This window comes from Oncorhynchus clarkii, chromosome 18 (genome assembly GCF_045791955.1).
Source record: "Oncorhynchus clarkii lewisi isolate Uvic-CL-2024 chromosome 18, UVic_Ocla_1.0, whole genome shotgun sequence".
Lineage (NCBI taxonomy): Eukaryota > Metazoa > Chordata > Actinopteri > Salmoniformes > Salmonidae > Oncorhynchus > Oncorhynchus clarkii.
The window spans coordinates 61,563,788-61,581,287 of NC_092164.1; the positions used below are offsets into that span (position 1 = coordinate 61,563,788).

The 17,500-nt window shown below is 50.5% G+C and overlaps 1 protein-coding gene across 1 annotated transcript in view; it reads right to left on the reverse strand.

Annotated features, from left to right (window-relative positions):
• The window catches only part of LOC139373820 (CUB and sushi domain-containing protein 3-like), a 740,037-nt gene that overhangs the window by 85,348 nt on the left and 637,189 nt on the right, over positions 1-17,500 (reverse strand). Inside the window, exons 50-53 of the mRNA XM_071114860.1 lie at positions 16,321-16,506; positions 15,566-15,760; positions 12,301-12,474; positions 11,283-11,456 (exon numbers count right to left, since the gene is read on the reverse strand). Coding sequence (XP_070970961.1) covers positions 11,283-11,456; positions 12,301-12,474; positions 15,566-15,760; positions 16,321-16,506 — 729 coding nt within the window. The remainder of the gene's footprint in view (positions 1-11,282; positions 11,457-12,300; positions 12,475-15,565; positions 15,761-16,320; positions 16,507-17,500) is intronic.

The window sequence follows — 17,500 nt, forward strand, 5'->3', positions numbered from 1 at the left end:
TCCCACACATAATAGAGTGATATAGTGTACTTGTATGTGATCGTATACAAATGTTAGCAAGGTTTGAAATGATTATGTAAAATTCTTTGTAATTATGTTCCGGCACCCTGACCATCCACTCAATAAAATCATCCTGTGGCTGAATCTAGCTGATGATCCTTGGTATAGACTGTACTACAATACAATGTAATATTATTCATCTACCGTTCTTAACCCTGGGTAACATGGGCCTGGGAGGCTCACAGGGATGTTGGTATCCACAGTACTCCACCAATGATACATTTTTCAACTTAGTAATGGGCTCCCGAGTGGGGCAGGGTCTGAGGCACTGCATCTCAATGCAAGAGGTGTCACTCCAGTCCCTGTTTCAAATCCAGGCAGAATCACATCTGGCTGTGATTGGGAGTCCCATAGGGTGGTGCACAATTGGCCCATCGTCATCCGGGGTTGGCAGGGGTAGAACGTCATTGTAAATGAGAATTTGTTAAATTGAAAAAAAAATAAATGTGTTTTTTTGTTATACATAAATGCACTGTGATAAAAAAATCTCTCCGTCTCATGGTGAAATGTGTAGAATATTAGCATTATGCCGCAACAACAAAAAATACCTCCGCCCCAAGACAAAATGTGTAGAATTGCAGGAAATGAGCTTGAAAACATTTTCTCTCTGATGCCAAAAGATGTCCCAGGGCCCGAGACTTGGTTCGTCTGGCCATCCACTGCCGAAGTCATTGTAAAACAAATTTTATGCTTAAAAAAAAAAAATCTTACTCATGTTATGAGGAGCTGTTTCGGAACTGTTTTGCTAGCACATTCACAAGACCAGACGGCCGCAGGGCCAGACGGCCGCAGGGCCAGACGGCCGCAGGGCCAGACGGCCGCAGGGCCAGACGGACGCAGGGCCAGACGGATTACCAGGACGCGGACACAGAGCATGTGGTAGACTAATACCAATGCACCAAGTCTGGAACCAACAGGACCCTGAACAGCTTCTATCCCCAAGCCATAAGACTGATAAATACTGTAGTGAGTTAAATAGTTAAGCAAATAACTACCCGGACTATCTGCATTGAACCTTTTTGATGAAATATGAATTTGATAAATTTAATATCACAAAAGGGTCCCTGGCCCCAAAAAGTTTGAGTCAATGAGTGAGTGATCGTCTGGAAGTCAGTGTTAAGGTGTGAAGGCCCTAACTCCAAGTGTGTGTGCCCTGCTAATACTTAAAGTGTGTAGGTAACAGCAGGGGTGTGTATATCTGTGTGTATGTGTATGTGTGTCACCACACACACAAAAAACAGCCCCACTGTGCTTTTTTTTCAATGAATGTTTTGACATGTGCAGGAACAAACAGGCAGACACAGAGCAGACATAGAGCAGACACAGAGCAGACACAGAGCAGACACAGAGCAGACACAGAGCAGACACTGAGCAGACAGAGCAGACACAGAGCAGACAGAGCAGACACAGAGCAGACACTGAGCAGACACAGAGCAGACACAGAGCAGACACAGAGCAGACACAGAGCAGACACAGAGCAGACACAGGGCAGACACAGGGCAGACACAGAGCAGACACAGGACAGACACAGGGCAGACACTGAGCAAACAGGCAGACAGAGCAGACACAGAGCAGACACAGAGCAGACAGAGAAGACACAGGGCAGACACAGAGCAGACACAGAGCAGACACAGAGCAGACACAGAGCAGACACAGGGCAGACACAGAGCAGACACAGAGCAGACAGAGGGCAGACACAGAGCAGACACAGAGCAGACACAGGGCAGACACAGGGCAGACAGAGCAGACACAGAGCAGACACAGAGCAGACAGAGAAGACACAGAGCAGACAGAAGAGACACAGAGCAGACAGAGCAGACACAGAGCAGACACAGGGCAGACACAGAGCAGACACAGGGCAGACACAGAGCAGACACAGAGCAGACACAGGGCAGACACAGAGCAGACACAGAGCAGACACAGGGCAGACACAGAGCAGACACAGGGCAGACACAGAGCAGACACAGAGCAGACACAGGGCAGACACAGAGCAGACACAGAGCAGACACAGAGCATTAATTCCACCTCCTCTTCTCCATTTTGGGGAACTGAGAGTAATCCTTTCCTCTGTCCTCTGTCCTCCAGCCACCTCAGCCACAACTAGTCCACTACAGTTAACTACTGACCTGTATCCAACTCCAGGCACTTCTTCTCTGCCCTACTGCAGACCATTTCAAAAAAATGTATTCTAATGAACTTGATATAACAATGTTACATTTTCAAAGTCATATGGCTTTTTAGTGACGTGAATCGTCAGAGAAAATAAATGTTTATGCTTTAATATTTCTCACTGTTTCAATGCTGTAGGCATCACACGAAAAGGAGGACAAAAAAAAGAACCGCTGTCAAAATTGTAGTTGAAGCAACAAGCCACATCTGTCTTTGTCTGCACTGAGGTTTTGAAGTTTCTCTCAGAGACGCACTGGGCCCAAAACATCTTCCCGGGCCCAACAGACTGACCAAACTATCTTCCTCGAGGCCCCCACACCAGCAATTTATTTTCTTAAGGCCCTCATTATTAGCCAAATTATGATCATTGTTCACAATGGGCTAAAGATGGACGAGCGCATCTGACATTTGCCCAAACTGCCATTATGGCCAGTCCGTTTCTGGGTTCTCTGTCCTACTAAGCCTATGAAGGAGAACCTGAACAGGTGTCAATGTCTGTAGAAAGTGATTCCTCACTTCAGTCTTGTTTTTCTCCTTGTCACCCCTGGCGGGTCCACACATTCCTCATTGCCATCCGCAGCTGCTCTCCCTCCCTCCCTCCCTCCCTCCCTCCCTCCCTCCCTCCCTCCCTCCCTCCCTCCCTCCCTCCCTCCCTCCCTCCCTCCCTCGCTCTCTTTCCCACGTACTCACAAACAACAGCATTTGCATAATTACAGATGTAATTTGTCTCTCTTTGCAAAGAAGCAATTTCCCCTTCATTTGAGCACTGTCTATAACCAGAATTTAAAACCACATCATTGCACGTTAAAATAGCTGAGCGCAACCTCAAATACATGCACGTGAATGTGGAGTCGCACGCATGCACGCACACACACACACACACACACACACACACACACACACACACACACACACACACACACACACACACACACACACACACACACACACACACACACACACACACACACACACACACCCCCCCCCCCCCCCCCCCCCCCAAGGGGTGAAATAAAATCCTATTTTCCATGCAGAAGTGTTGGCCTAGCTCCATGGTTGATCAGCGAGCCAGAGGCCTAGTCTTTGTGATAGCCAGTTGAGGAGATACGGTTCACTACCATTTCAGTAGGATACAAAGCTAAATGGCCCTGGCCCGCTCATATCTCCAGTAGCTATTTCTGTTTCAAGTGCTGCTAGCTTTACACAGCATATTGTCTTTATAAAAACTCTGGGCATCATCACCACGATTACCACCGGAGAGACAATGTTATCAGACAACAAACTGTTTTCTTATAGCCTAAAGGAAACATTGTTTCAGACACTATGATCTGATAACAGAATATATAAATATTGTTCTAACCATATAGTTAATAATTATAATAATAATACAGCCTAGACATGTGTCAGGGCTGTAACGTGGTCATGGTGTGTCAGGGCTGTAACATGGTCATGGTGTGTCAGGGCTGTGACGTGGTCATGGTGTGTCAGGGCTGTGATGTGGTCATGGTGTGTCAGGGCTGTGATGTGGTCATGGTGTGTCAGGGCTGTGACGTGGTCATGGTGTGTCAGGGCTGTGACGTGGTCATGGTGTGTCAGGGCTGTGATGTGGTCAAGGTGTGTCAGGGCTGTAACATGGTCATGGTGTGTCAGGGCTGTGACGTGGTCATGGTGTGTCAGGGCTGTGACGTGGTCATGGTGTGTCAGGGCTGTGACATGGTCATGGTGTGTCAGGGCTGTGACGTGGTCATGGTGTGTCAGGGCTGTGACATGGTCATGGTGTGTCAGGGCTGTGACGTGGTCATGGTGTGTCAGGGCTGTGACATGGTCATGGTGTGTCAGGGCTGTGACGTGGTCATGGTGTGTCAGGGCTGTGACGTGGTCATGGTGTGTCAGGGCTGTGATGTGGTCATGGTGTGTCAGGGCTGTGACGTGGTCATGGTGTGTCAGGGCTGTAACGTGGTCAAGGTGTTTCAGGGCTGTGATGTGGTCATGGTGTGTCAGGGCTGTGACGTGGTCATGGTGTGTCAGGGCTGTAACGTGGTCATGGTGTGTCAGGGCTGTGACGTGGTCATGGTGTGTCAGGGCTGTAACGTGGTCATGGTGTGTCAGGGCTGTGACGTGGTCATGGTGTGTCAGGGCTGTGACGTGGTCATGGTGTGTCAGGGCTGTTACGTGGTCATGGTGTGTCAGGGCTGTGACGTGGTCATGGTGTGTCAGGGCTGTAACGTGGTCATGGTGTGTCAGGGCTGTGACGTGGTCATGGTGTGTCAGGGCTGTGATGTGGTCAAGGTGTGTCAGGGCTGTGACGTGGTCATGGTGTGTCAGGGCTGTGACGTGGTCATGGTGTGTCAGGGCTGTGACGTGGTCATGGTGTGTCAGGGCTGTGATGTGGTCATGGTGTGTCAGGGCTGTGACTTGGTCATGGTGTGTCAGGGCTGTGACGTGGTCATGGTGTGTCAGGGCTGTGACGTGGTCATGGTGTGTCAGGGCTGTGACGTGGTCATGGTGTGTCAGGGCTGTGACGTGGTCATGGTGTGTCAGGGCTGTGACGTGGTCATGGTGTGTCAGGGCTGTGACGTGGTCATGGTGTGTCAGGGCTGTGACGTGGTCATGGTGTGTCAGGGCTGTGACGTGGTCATGGTGTGTCAGGGCTGTGACGTGGTCATGGTGTGTCAGGGCTGTGACGTGGTCATGGTGTGTCAGGGCTGTGACGTGGTCATGGTGTGTCAGGGCTGTGACGTGGTCATGGTGTGTCAGGGCTGTGACGTGGTCATGGTGTGTCAGGGCTGTGATGTGGTCATGGTGTGTCAGTCAGGGCTGTGATGTGGTCATGGTGTGTCAGTCAGGGCTGTGATGTGGTCATGGTGTGTCAGGGCTGTGATGTGGTCATGGTGTGTCAGGGCTGTGACATGGTCATGGTGTGTCAGGGCTGTGATGTGGTCATGGTGTGTCAGGGCTGTGATGTGGTCATGGTGTGTCAGGGCTGTGACGTGGTCATGGTGTGTCAGGGCTGTGACGTGGTCATGGTGTGTCAGGGCTGTGACGTGGTCATGGTGTGTCAGGGCTGTGACGTGGTCATGGTGTGTCAGGGCTGTGACGTGGTCATGGTGTGTCAGGGCTGTGACGTGGTCATGGTGTGTCAGGGCTGTGACGTGGTCATGGTGTGTCAGGGCTGTGACGTGGTCATGGTGTGTCAGGGCTGTGACGTGGTCATGGTGTGTCAGGGCTGTGATGTGGTCATGGTGTGTCAGTCAGGGCTGTGATGTGGTCATGGTGTGTCAGTCAGGGCTGTGATGTGGTCATGGTGTGTCAGGGCTGTGATGTGGTCATGGTGTGTCAGGGCTGTGACATGGTCATGGTGTGTCAGGGCTGTGATGTGGTCATGGTGTGTCAGGGCTGTGATGTGGTCATGGTGTGTCAGGGCTGTGACGTGGTCATGGTGTGTCAGGGCTGTGACGTGGTCATGGTGTGTCAGGGCTGTGATGTGGTCATGGTGTGTCAGGGCTGTGATGTGGTCATGGTGTGTCAGTCAGGGCTGTGATGTGGTCATGGTGTGTCAGTCAGGGCTGTGATGTGGTCATGGTGTGTCAGGGCTGTGACATGGTAAAGGTGTGTCAGGGCTGTGACATGGTCATGGTGTGTCAGGGCTGTGACGTGGTCATGGTGTGTCAGGGCTGTGACATGGTCATGGTGTGTCAGGGCTGTGATGTGGTCATGGTGTGTCAGTCAGGGCTGTGATGTGGTCATGGTGTGTCAGTCAGGGCTGTGACGTGGTCATGGTGTGTCAGGGCTGTGACGTGGTCATGGTGTGTCAGGGCTGTGACATGGTCATGGTGTGTCAGGGCTGTGACGTGGTCATGGTGTGTCAGGGCTGTGACGTGGTCATGGTGTGTCAGGGCTGTGACGTGGTCATGGTGTGTCAGGGCTGTGACGTGGTCATGGTGTGTCAGGGCTGTGACGTGGTCATGGTGTGTCAGGGCTGTGACGTGGTCATGGTGTGTCAGGGCTGTGACGTGGTCATGGTGTGTCAGGGCTGTGACGTGGTCATGGTGTGTCAGGGCTGTGACGTGGTCATGGTGTGTCAGGGCTGTGACGTGGTCATGGTGTGTCAGGGCTGTGACGTGGTCATGGTGTGTCAGGGATGTGACGTGGTCATGGTGTGTCAGGGCTGTGACGTGGTCATGGTGTGTCAGGGCTGTGATGTGGTCATGGTGTGTCAGGGCTGTGACATGGTCATGGTGTGTCAGGGCTGTGACGTGGTCATGGTGTGTCAGGGCTGTGATGTGGTCATGGTGTGTCAGGGCTGTGACATGGTCATGGTGTGTCAGGGCTGTAACGTGGTCAAGGTGTGTCAGGGCTGTGACGTGGTCATGGTGTGTCAGGGCTGTGACGTGGTCATGGTGTGTCAGGGCTGTGATGTGGTCATGGTGTGTCAGTCAGGGCTGGGATGTGGTCATGGTGTGTCAGGGCTGTGACGTGGTCATGGTGTGTCAGGGCTGTGATGTGGTCATGGTGTGTCAGACAGGGCTGTGATGTGGTCATGGTGTGTCAGACAGGCCTGTGATGTGGTCATGGTGTGTCAGTCAGGGCTGTGATGTGGTCATGGTGTGTCAGTCAGGGCTGTGACATGGTCATGGTGTGTCAGGGCTGTAACGTGGTCAAGGTGTGTCAGGGCTGTGACGTGGTCATGGTGTGTCAGGGCTGTGACGTGGTCATGGTGTGTCAGGGCTGTGATGTGGTCATGGTGTGTCAGTCAGGGCTGGGATGTGGTCATGGTGTGTCAGGGCTGTGATGTGGTCATGGTGTGTCAGACAGGGCTGTGATGTGGTCATGGTGTGTCAGACAGGGCTGTGATGTGGTCATGGTGTGTCAGTCAGGGCTGTGATGTGGTCATGGTGTGTCAGTCAGGGCTGTGATGTGATCATGGTGTGTCAGTCAGGGCTGTGATGTGGTCATGGTGTGTCAGGGCTGTGACATGGTCATGGTGTGTCAGTCAGGGCTGTGACGTGGTCATGGTGTGTCAGGGCTGTGACATGGTCATGGTGTGTCAGGGCTGTGACATGGTCATGGTGTGTCAGGGCTGTGACATGGTCATGGTGTGTCAGGGCTGTGACATGGTCATGGTGTGTCAGGGCTGTGACGTGGTCATGGTGTGTCAGGGCTGTGACGTGGTCATAGTGTGTCAGGGCTGTGACATGGTCATGGTGTGTCAAGGCTGTGATGTGGTCATGGTGTGTCAGGGCTGTGATGTGGTCATGGTGTGTCAGGGCTGTGATGTGGTCATGGTGTGTCAGGGCTGTGATGTGGTCATGGTGTGTCAGGGATGTGACGTGGTCATGGTGTGTCAGGGCTGTGACGTGGTCATGGTGTGTCAGGGCTGTGATGTGGTCATGGTGTGTCAGGGCTGTGACATGGTCATGGTGTGTCAGGGCTGTGACGTGGTCATGGTGTGTCAGAGCTGTGATGTGGTCATGGTGTGTCAGGGCTGTGACATGGTCATGGTGTGTCAGTCAGGGCTGTGACATGGTCATGGTGTGTCAGGGCTGTAACGTGGTCAAGGTGTGTCAGGGCTGTGACGTGGTCATGGTGTGTCAGGGCTGTGACGTGGTCATGGTGTGTCAGGGCTGTGATGTGGTCATGGTGTGTCAGTCAGGGCTGGGATGTGGTCATGGTGTGTCAGGGCTGTGACGTGGTCATGGTGTGTCAGGGCTGTGATGTGGTCATGGTGTGTCAGACAGGGCTGTGATGTGGTCATGGTGTGTCAGTCAGGGCTGTGATGTGGTCATGGTGTGTCAGTCAGGGCTGTGATGTGGTCATGGTGTGTCAGTCAGGGCTGTGATGTGGTCATGGTGTGTCAGGGCTGTGACATGGTCATGGTGTGTCAGTCAGGGCTGTGACGTGGTCATGGTGTGTCAGGGCTGTGACATGGTCATGGTGTGTCAGGGCTGTGACATGGTCATGGTGTGTCAGGGCTGTGACATGGTCATGGTGTGTCAGGGCTGTGACATGGTCATGGTGTGTCAGGGCTGTGACGTGGTCATGGTGTGTCAGGGCTGTGACGTGGTCATAGTGTGTCAGGGCTGTGACATGGTCATGGTGTGTCAAGGCTGTGATGTGGTCATGGTGTGTCAGGGCTGTGATGTGGTCATGGTGTGTCAGGGCTGTAACGTGGTCAAGGTGTGTCAGGGCTGTGACGTGGTCATGGTGTGTCAGGGCTGTGACGTGGTCATGGTGTGTCAGGGCTGTGACGTGGTCATGGTGTGTCAGGGCTGTGATGTGGTCATGGTGTGTCAGTCAGGGCTGTGATCTGGTCATGGTGTGTCAGGGCTGTGATGTGGTCATGGTGTGTCAGGGCTGTGATGTGGTCATGGTGTGTCAGGGCTGTGACATGGTCATGGTGTGTCAGGGCTGTGACATGGTAAAGGTGTGTCAGGGCTGTGACATGGTCATGGTGTGTCAGGGCTGTGACTTGGTCATGGTGTGTCAGGGCTGTGACGTGGTCATGGTGTGTCAGGGCTGTGACATGGTCATGGTGTGTCAGGGCTGTGACGTGGTCATGGTGTGTCAGGGCTGTGATGTGGTCATGGTGTGTCAGGGCTGTGACATGGTCATGGTGTGTCAGGGCTGTGACATGGTCATGGTGTGTCAGGGCTGTGACATGGTAAAGGTGTGTCAGGGCTGTGATGTGGTCATGGTGTGTCAGGGCTGTGATGTGGTCATGGTGTGTCAGGGCTGTGACATGGTCATGGTGTGTCAGGGCTGTGACATGGTAAAGGTGTGTCAGGGCTGTGACATGGTAAAGGTGTGTCAGGGCTGTGATGTGGTCATGGTGTGTCAGGGCTGTGACATGGTAAAGGTGTGTCAGGGCTGTGACATGGTCATGGTGTGTCAGGGCTGTGACATGGTCATGGTGTGTCAGGGCTGTGACATGGTCATGGTGTGTCAGGGCTGTGACATGGTAAAGGTGTGTCAGGGCTGTGATGTGGTCATGGTGTGTCAGGGCTGTGATGTGGTCATGGTGTGTCAGGGCTGTGACATGGTCATGGTGTGTCAGGGCTGTGACATGGTAAAGGTGTGTCAGGGCTGTGACATGGTAAAGGTGTGTCAGGGCTGTGACATGGTCATGGTGTGTCAGTCAGGGCTGTGACGTGGTCATGGTGTGTCAGGGCTGTGACATGGTCATGGTGTGTCAGGGCTGTGACATGGTCATGGTGTGTCAGGGCTGTGACGTGGTCATGGTGTGTCAGGGCTGTGACGTGGTCATGGTGTGTCAGGGCTGTGATGTGGTCAAGGTGACATGGAATAGAGTGAAGATACCCCTAGACACTGATCTTGGGTCAGTTTAGCATTTTCCCCACGAATGCTTAACAATTTTGGGAGGGGAAGCTGATCCTAGATCTGTACCGAGGGAAAACGTCACCCCAGAGTGATCACCTTCAGGTCCACAAAAACAGTACAGTGGTGTTGTGTTCCGTCTGTTTATCTCTAGATCACAGGAAACAGGGGATTTGCATTGTCTGTCTTTCACACACACCACTGTTGCCTCGCTGCATTAAATGGAGAAAGAGCAGTTTCCTCAGGCAAACCTGGAAGATGTATCTATTTGAAGATACTGTAGACTATCACATGCAGTCTGCCCACCAACCCCATATGACTAATACCTTCTATGACATCTACTGCTTGAGTCATTCTATCTAGATTAGTAACGCTATAAAACACAACAAGATAAATAACTGTCCGTAAGAGTCATCATTCGAAATGTTCCTTTCAGCTCCAGTAAAATGAGCGAATAGGGAAGGCTCTTTGTGTGTGAGCGCAGAGAGAAGGAAGAGAATGTTGAATATGTCAGGGTCTTTGTGAACTGCAGGGGGCGCTCAGGAGTGCTACTCGACTCCCTTGTGTGGTGATTCCCTTCTTCCTTTTGCATTCTAAAGCAGTGCTATTAGTCAACTGTGTCCTTACAAAAAAGTCTGAGCTGACACTCACCCAAAAGTGTTAGCAGGGGTGTGAAGAAGACTACTATGTTTACCATTACATTTTTGGGAGAATATATAGTGACAACTGTGTTGTCATGAAAAATCATGAACCACAAAAAATGAATCAAGCACAGGAAGTTGGTGGCACCTTAATTGGAGAGGACGGGCTCGTGGTAATGGCTGGAGTGGAATAACTGGAATGGTATCAAATACATTAAACACATTGTTTCCAAATTCTTATTTACAATGATGGCCTACTAAAAGGCAAAAGGCCTCCTACAGGGATGGGGACTGGGATTAAAAATGTAAAATAAAAATATAGGACAACACACACATCACGACAAGAGAGACACCACAACAACACATAAAGAGAGACTTAAATGATGTCTCTGAATCAGGGTTAGTTTGGCAGCTGGGGTGAAAGAGGAGCGATTATGATAGAGGAAACCAAGTCTACATTTAACTTTAGCCTGCAGCTTTGGTATGTGCTGTAAGGAGGACAGTGCACCGTCTAGCCATACTCCCAAGTACTTGTATGAGGTGACTACCTCAAGCTCTAAACCCTCAGAGGTAGTAATCACACCGGTGGGGATAGGGGCATTCTTCTTACCAAAACACATCACCTTTGTTTTGGAGGTGTTCAGAACAAGGTTAAGGGCAGAGAAAGCTTGTTGGACACTAAGAAAGCTTTATTGTACAGCTTTTAACACAAAAGCCGGGGAGGGGCCAGCTGAGTATAAGACTGTATCATCTGCATATAATTGGATGAGAAAGCTTCCTACTGCCTGAGCTATGTTGTTGATGTATATTGAGAAGCGCATGGGGCCTAAGATCGAGCCTTGGGGCACACACTTGGTGACAGGCAGTGGCTGATACAGAAGATGTTCTGACTTTATACACTGCACTCTTTGAGAGAGTTAGTTAGCAAACCAGGCCGAAGACCCCTCAGAGACACCAATACTCCTTAGCCGGCCCACAAGAATGGAATGGTCTACCGTATCAAAAGCTTTGGCCAAGTCGATACAAATGTGAGTGTGTCAGAGAGAGAGAGAGAGAGATAAAAGATTGACTACTCACACACGCAGGAAGGCAGCTGTCCGGACCAGTTGTGGTCCTGCAGACAGATCCGCACAGAGGGGCCGATGAGGCGGAAGCCTGGGATGCACTGGTACACTACCGTCTCTCTGTACCCAAAGTTCTCCCCGATCACCTGGCCGTTCACTATGGTCTCCGGAATACCACAGTGGCCCGCTGGAGAGGAACACAAAAACAATAGTTAGAGGAGGGAGAGGAGAGAGAGAGAGCAAGAGAAGAGAGAGGGGGGAGAGAGATAGGCAAACAGAGAGAGAGGGGGAGAGAGAGAGAGAGCAAGAGAAGAGAGAGGGGGGAGAGAGAGAGAGCGAAGGCGAAAGAGAATCAGGGAGAGAAAGAGAGAGCGAAAGACAGTCAGAGAGAGAGACGATGTTATGTTTACTGTTAATTTGTACTGTTAATTTCACTTGTGTTTATTATCTATTTCACTTGCTTTGGCAATGTTAACATATGTTTCCCATGCCAATAAAGCCCTTAAATGGACTTGAATTGAAATTGAATTGAGAGAGAGAGGGGAGAGGGGAGAGAGAGGGGAGAGTTAGGTGGAAGAGGGAGAAAGAGAAGTCTTGTAATGTACTGTACAGTCCTGTTCTTTGAAGGTTACAGACAGAGTACAGTATTGAGATGCTAATTTAAACAGTCAGGTCGCAGAGATATTTTTAGTCCACAGACATGTGTCAGAGAAAAGATGGAAGCCCAAAATAGACAGTTGTCCCTGCTTCCACAGACTTGGCATCAGCAGACAAAAAAGTTAGACTGTAAAGCTATTTTAACACATTAGAAAGATGTTCCTTAGAGGTGGAGACTTAAAATAACTCTACAACAATAAAAACATTGTTAGGGCAGTAGATACTGTAGCCTACATTTCACAGACAGACAACACAATGTGGGGAATGGTTCTTCGTTCTTAATAATCTTAACATTCTCTCAGAGTCTGGAGAATGACTTGGTTGTTTTACACAAAGACAGAACAGAGATGTGGGGAACACATAGGTTGTTTTACCCAAGCAGCGCGTCTCCTGTCCACTCCACAGTCCAGAGGGGAGACATTCTCTCACGGTAGAGCCCACCAGCATGAACCCTGCATCACACATGAAGATGGCGGTCGCCCCGAAGGTCATCTGTGTACCAATCTTCTTCCCATTGGGCGGGCCAGGGAGGTCTCCACAGGAAATGACTGTGACACAGACAATACAATAACAGAGACATCATCTCCCAGCTCACAAACCATAAACAAACATAAACAAACATATGAGAGATATTGTCTCAAAGCACTCTCAGAGTTGAGTATAACAATTATTTGAATTCTTGGTTAATAAATAAGACACAGGCTGATCCCTTACAGTTCCAATGGTAATTCAATCGGAGCGATTTTTGCTGATTGATCTATCAACTGTTTCTGTGATATTTGTAAGTGAAGGTGAGTCATATTATTTTGTATTTGGGATCCTTGGAACAGGAGAGGAGACGAGCTAGGGGAGAGGAGAGAGGAGGTGCAGAGAGGAGAGGAGAGGAGAGAGGAGGACAGGAGGGAGGGGAGAGGAAGGAGTGGAGAGGAGAAGGGAAGGGAGGAGGGACAGGAGAGGAGAAGGGAGAAAAGAGAGGAAGAATTGAATGGAGGTAAAGGGTGGGGAGAGAGGAGAGGAGGTAAAGGGAGAGGAGAGTGGAGAGTGGAGGTAAAGGGAGAGGAGGTAATGGGATATGAGGTAAAGGGAGAGGAGAGGAGGTAAAGGGAGAGGAGAGGAGGTAAAGGGAGAGGAGAGGAGGTAAAGGGAGAGGAGGTAAAGGGGGAGGAGAAGTGATAAATGGAGAGGAGAGGAGGTAAAGGGAGAGGAGAGGAGGTAAATGAAGAGGATAGTGGAGGTAAAGGGAGAGGAGGTAAAGGGATAGGAGGTAAAAGGAGAGGAGGCAAATAGAGAGGAGAAGTGATAAAGGGAGAGGAGAGGAGGTAAAGAGAGAGGATAGGTGGTAAAGGGAGAGGAGAGGAGGTAAAGGGGGAGGAGAAGTGATAAAGGGAGAGGAGAGGAAGTAAATGGAGAGGAGAGTGGAGGTAAAGGGAGAGGAGGTAAAGGGATAGGAGGTAAATGGATAGGAGAGGAGGTAAATGGAGAGGAGGTAAAGGGAGAGGAGAGGAGGTAAATGAAGAGGAGAGTGGAGGTAAAGGGAGAGTAGGTAAAGGGATAGGAGGTAAATGGAGAGGAGAGGAGGCAAATGGAGAGGAGAAGTGATAAAGGGAGAGGAGAGGAGGTAAAGAGAGAGGAGAGGAGGTAAAGGGAGAGGAGAGGAGGTAAAGGGGGAGGATAAGTGATAAAGGGAGAGGAGAGGAGGTAAAGGGAGAGGAGGTAAAGGCATAGGAGGTAAATGGAGAGGAGAAGTGATAAAGGGAGAGGAGAGGAGGTAAAGGGAGAGGAGAGGAGGTAAAGGGAGAGGAGAGGAGGTAAAGGGAGAGGAGAAGTGATAAAGGGAGAGGAGAGGTGGTAAAGGGAGAGGAGAGGAGGTAAATGAAGAGGAGAGTGGAGGTAAAGGGAGAGGAGGTAAAGGGATAGGAGGTAAAAGGAGAGGAGGCAAATGGAGAGGAGAAGTGATAAAGGGAGAGGAGAGGAGGTAAAGAGAGAGGAGAGGTGGTAAAGGGAGAGGACAGGAGGTAAAGGGGGAGGAGAAGTGATAAAGGGAGAGGAGAGGAGGTAAAGGGAGAGGAGAAGTGATAAAGGGAGAGGAGAGGAAGTAAATGGAGAGGAGAGTGGAGGTAAAGGGAGAGGAGGTAAAGGGATAGGAGGTAAATGGAGAGGAGACGAGGTAAATGGAGAGGAGGTAAAGGGAGAGGAGAGGAGGTAAATGAAGAGGAGGGTGGAGGTAAAGGGAGAGTAGGTAAAGGGATATGAGGTAAATGGAGAGGAGAGGAGGCAAATGGAGAGGAGAAGTGATAAAGGGAGAGGAGAGGAGGTAAAGGGAGAGGAGGTAAAGGCATAGGAGGTAAATGGAGAGGAGAAGTGATAAAGGGAGAGGAGAGGAGGTAAAGGGAGAGGAGAGGAGGTAAAGGGAGAGGAGAGAGGTAAAGGGAGAGGAGAGGTTGTAAAGGGAGAGGAGAGTGGAGGTAAAGGGAGAGAAGAGTGGAGGTAAAGGGAGAGAAGAGTGGAGGTAAAGGGAGAGTAGAGGGGTAAAGGAAGAGGAGAAGTGGTAATGGGAGAGGAGAGGAGGTAAAGGAAGAGGAGAGGAGGTAAAGGGAGAGGAGAGGGGTAAAGGAAGAGGAGAAGTGGTAAAGGGAGAGGAGAGGAGGTAAAGGGAGAGGAGAGGTTGTAAAGGGAGAGGAGGTAAAGGGAGAGGAGAGAGGTAAAGGGAGAGGAGAGGAGGTAAAGGAAGAGGAGAGGAGGTAAAGGGAGAGGAGAGGAGGTAAAGGGAGAGCAGAAGTGGTAAAGGGAGAGGAGAGTGGAGGTAAAGGGAGAGTAGAGGGGTAAAGGAAGAGGAGAAGTGGTAAAGGGAGAGGAGAGGAGGTAAAGGAAGAGGAGAGGAGGTAAAGGGAGAGGAGAGGGGTAAAGGAAGAGGAGAAGTGGTAAAGGGAGAGGAGAGTAGGTAAAGGGAGAGGAGAGGAGGTAAAGGGAGAGGAGAGGAGGTAAAGGGAGAGTAGAGGAGGTAAAGGAAGAGGAGAGGAGGTAAAGGGAGAGGAGAAGTGGTAAAGGGAGAGGAGAGGAGGTAAAGGGAGAGTAGAGGAGGTAAAGGAAGAGGAGAGGAGGTAAAGGGAGAGGAGAAGTGGTAAAGGGAGAGGAGAGGAGGTAAAGGGAGGTTGGAGGTGGCCTGGGGATTATGTTTGTTTATTTTCTGTTTTGGGAAAATTGAAACCATAAAAATCTATGTGATCAAGTCTAGTGCATTCACTATCCTCCCACATCCACATCCAAGCACACCTGATCCTGATACTACTTTTAATGAACATCTCAAAGACGTCTCTATCCACCTATCTATCTCATTATTGAATATTTGGGGTAAAAATATCACATTTCGATCTTAGGATTCTGCCCAAGGTTGGACAGACATTCAACACTCCCTAGGGCAGACTGTAGCAAAATGTAGCAAACTTAACACAACATGCTTCATGTGTAAAGTTCCATTTGCTAAGTCAAATTGCTAATCATTACATAGACATGCAATACACCTTAGGCACACAGCATAAACACAACCTAAACACAACCTAAACACAACAGGCTTCTGACATGGAGATGGTGTAAAAAGTCCCAGGTAAAAATATAAATAAATGTCCGCCTTTTACTCACTCTGACAGTGAGGCCTTTCATTCCTCCAACTCCACACGCCGTTGGTCGTGCACTGGATGTGGGCGGGGCCTAGACGGTAGTAGCCCGGGTCACAGTTGAAGATAATCTTGGTCCTGTACTCATAGTGGGAGCCGTTCACGATCTTCCACCTCCCGTGTTCCAGAGAGAAGGAGCCGATGCTTGGACACACCACCACTGTCACACAGAAACACACGCACACCCAGGTTCACAGGCACAGTCACACAAGCGTGTACGCGCACACACAGCAGGCATTATTATCCAGAGCGACTTACTGTCAGAAGACAATTGGCATAACCTCAGATTTCTTCCCACACAGTTCTCCATTACAATTGTATTATTTTCTGTGTTAACTGTTGACCTCCATTTGCGCTGCTTTGTGAGGCAGCCAGGCATTATAAACAGTCATCTTAAGGGGAAATAACTTCATGTTTTGGCAAAGTACAGACTAATAAATAAGTGAGGGATTGCCTTCGAGGGGGGAACTTATTTTAATAGGGAAGTAATTGACCTCATGGGAGCTGTGAGGTGAACGCACAAACACACACACATACACACACTCTCACACACTGACGCACACAATTACAATCACGCATACAGACAAATATACTCTCTACCCCTGCTTCACTTGTCCTAGCTGCTGGACTAACCTCCTAGCCTAACATTAGCTACCTGGGCAGCGCGCACAAATGCCCTCATACACCCCCCCACTAGCTTCCTAGCCTAATGTTAGCTACCTGAACAACGAGGGATCTTGTTGTGGTTGCTCCAGGTGCCGTCCGGTTGGCAGACGGCGCTGGTCAGCTCTTTGGAGGACAGGCGGTAGCCGTCATTGCAGAAGTAGGTCACGTGTGTGCCCACTGAGTAGTCCACCGTTAGCACTCCTCCATTCAACGGTGCCTTAGGCACCCCGCAGGACACCGCTGCCATGGGGGAGACCAGGGGAGAGGTGAGGAGAGGAGGAGGAGGGGCACCCAGGGGAGGAGGAGGGGCGAGGAGGGGAGACCAGGGGAGGAGGAGGGGCGAGGAGGGGAGACCAGGGGAGGAGGATGGGAGAGGAGGAGAAGAGGCGGGGAGAGCAGGGGAGGAGGATGGGAGAGGAGGATGGGAGACCAGGGGAAAGGGAGGGGAGACCAGGGGAGAGGAGGAGAGACCAGGAGAGGAGGAGGGGAGACCAGGAGAGGAGGATGGGAGAGGAGGAGAAGAGGAGGGGAGACCAGGGGAGGAGGATGGGAGAGGAGGAGGGGCGAGGAGGGGAGACCAGGGGAGGAGGATGGGAGAGGAGGATGGGAGACCAGGGGAAAGGGAGGGGAGACCAGGGGAGAGGAGGAGAGACCAGGAGAGGAGGAGGGGAGACCAGGAGAGGAGAAGAGACCAGAGGAGGGGAGACCAGAGGAGGGGAGACCAGGGGAGGAGGAGGATACAGGAGGAAGAGAGGAGAGTCAGCACTTATTCTGCTCAAAGGAATTACACTCAGGGTTATTTATCAAAGGAATTTTACTCAGGGTTATTGCACTCTTCACACCACGCCCTCAAATCAGTCTCACACACAGAGATAAACTCACACATACAGAGGACTCAAATAACACACAGTCTCTCACACACACCAACAGTACACAACTCACACAAGGAGATCAACACAAACCGTTTCAACACAAAGGCCTGCTGACGACATTGGTCAGAGAGATAAAGTAACAATGCTCACTCAAAGACCCACTGACTATACCACTATTAACAGACTGTCAGTACAGTGAGGAACATTGATTCTGCTTCCACATATTCTTCTAACACACAGAGACCATATACTGATACTGATTATCTTCCTGTTCATTCATCTTCTAACACACAGAGACCATATAATGATACTGATTCTCTTCCTGTTCATTCATTTTCTAACACACAGAGACCATATACGGA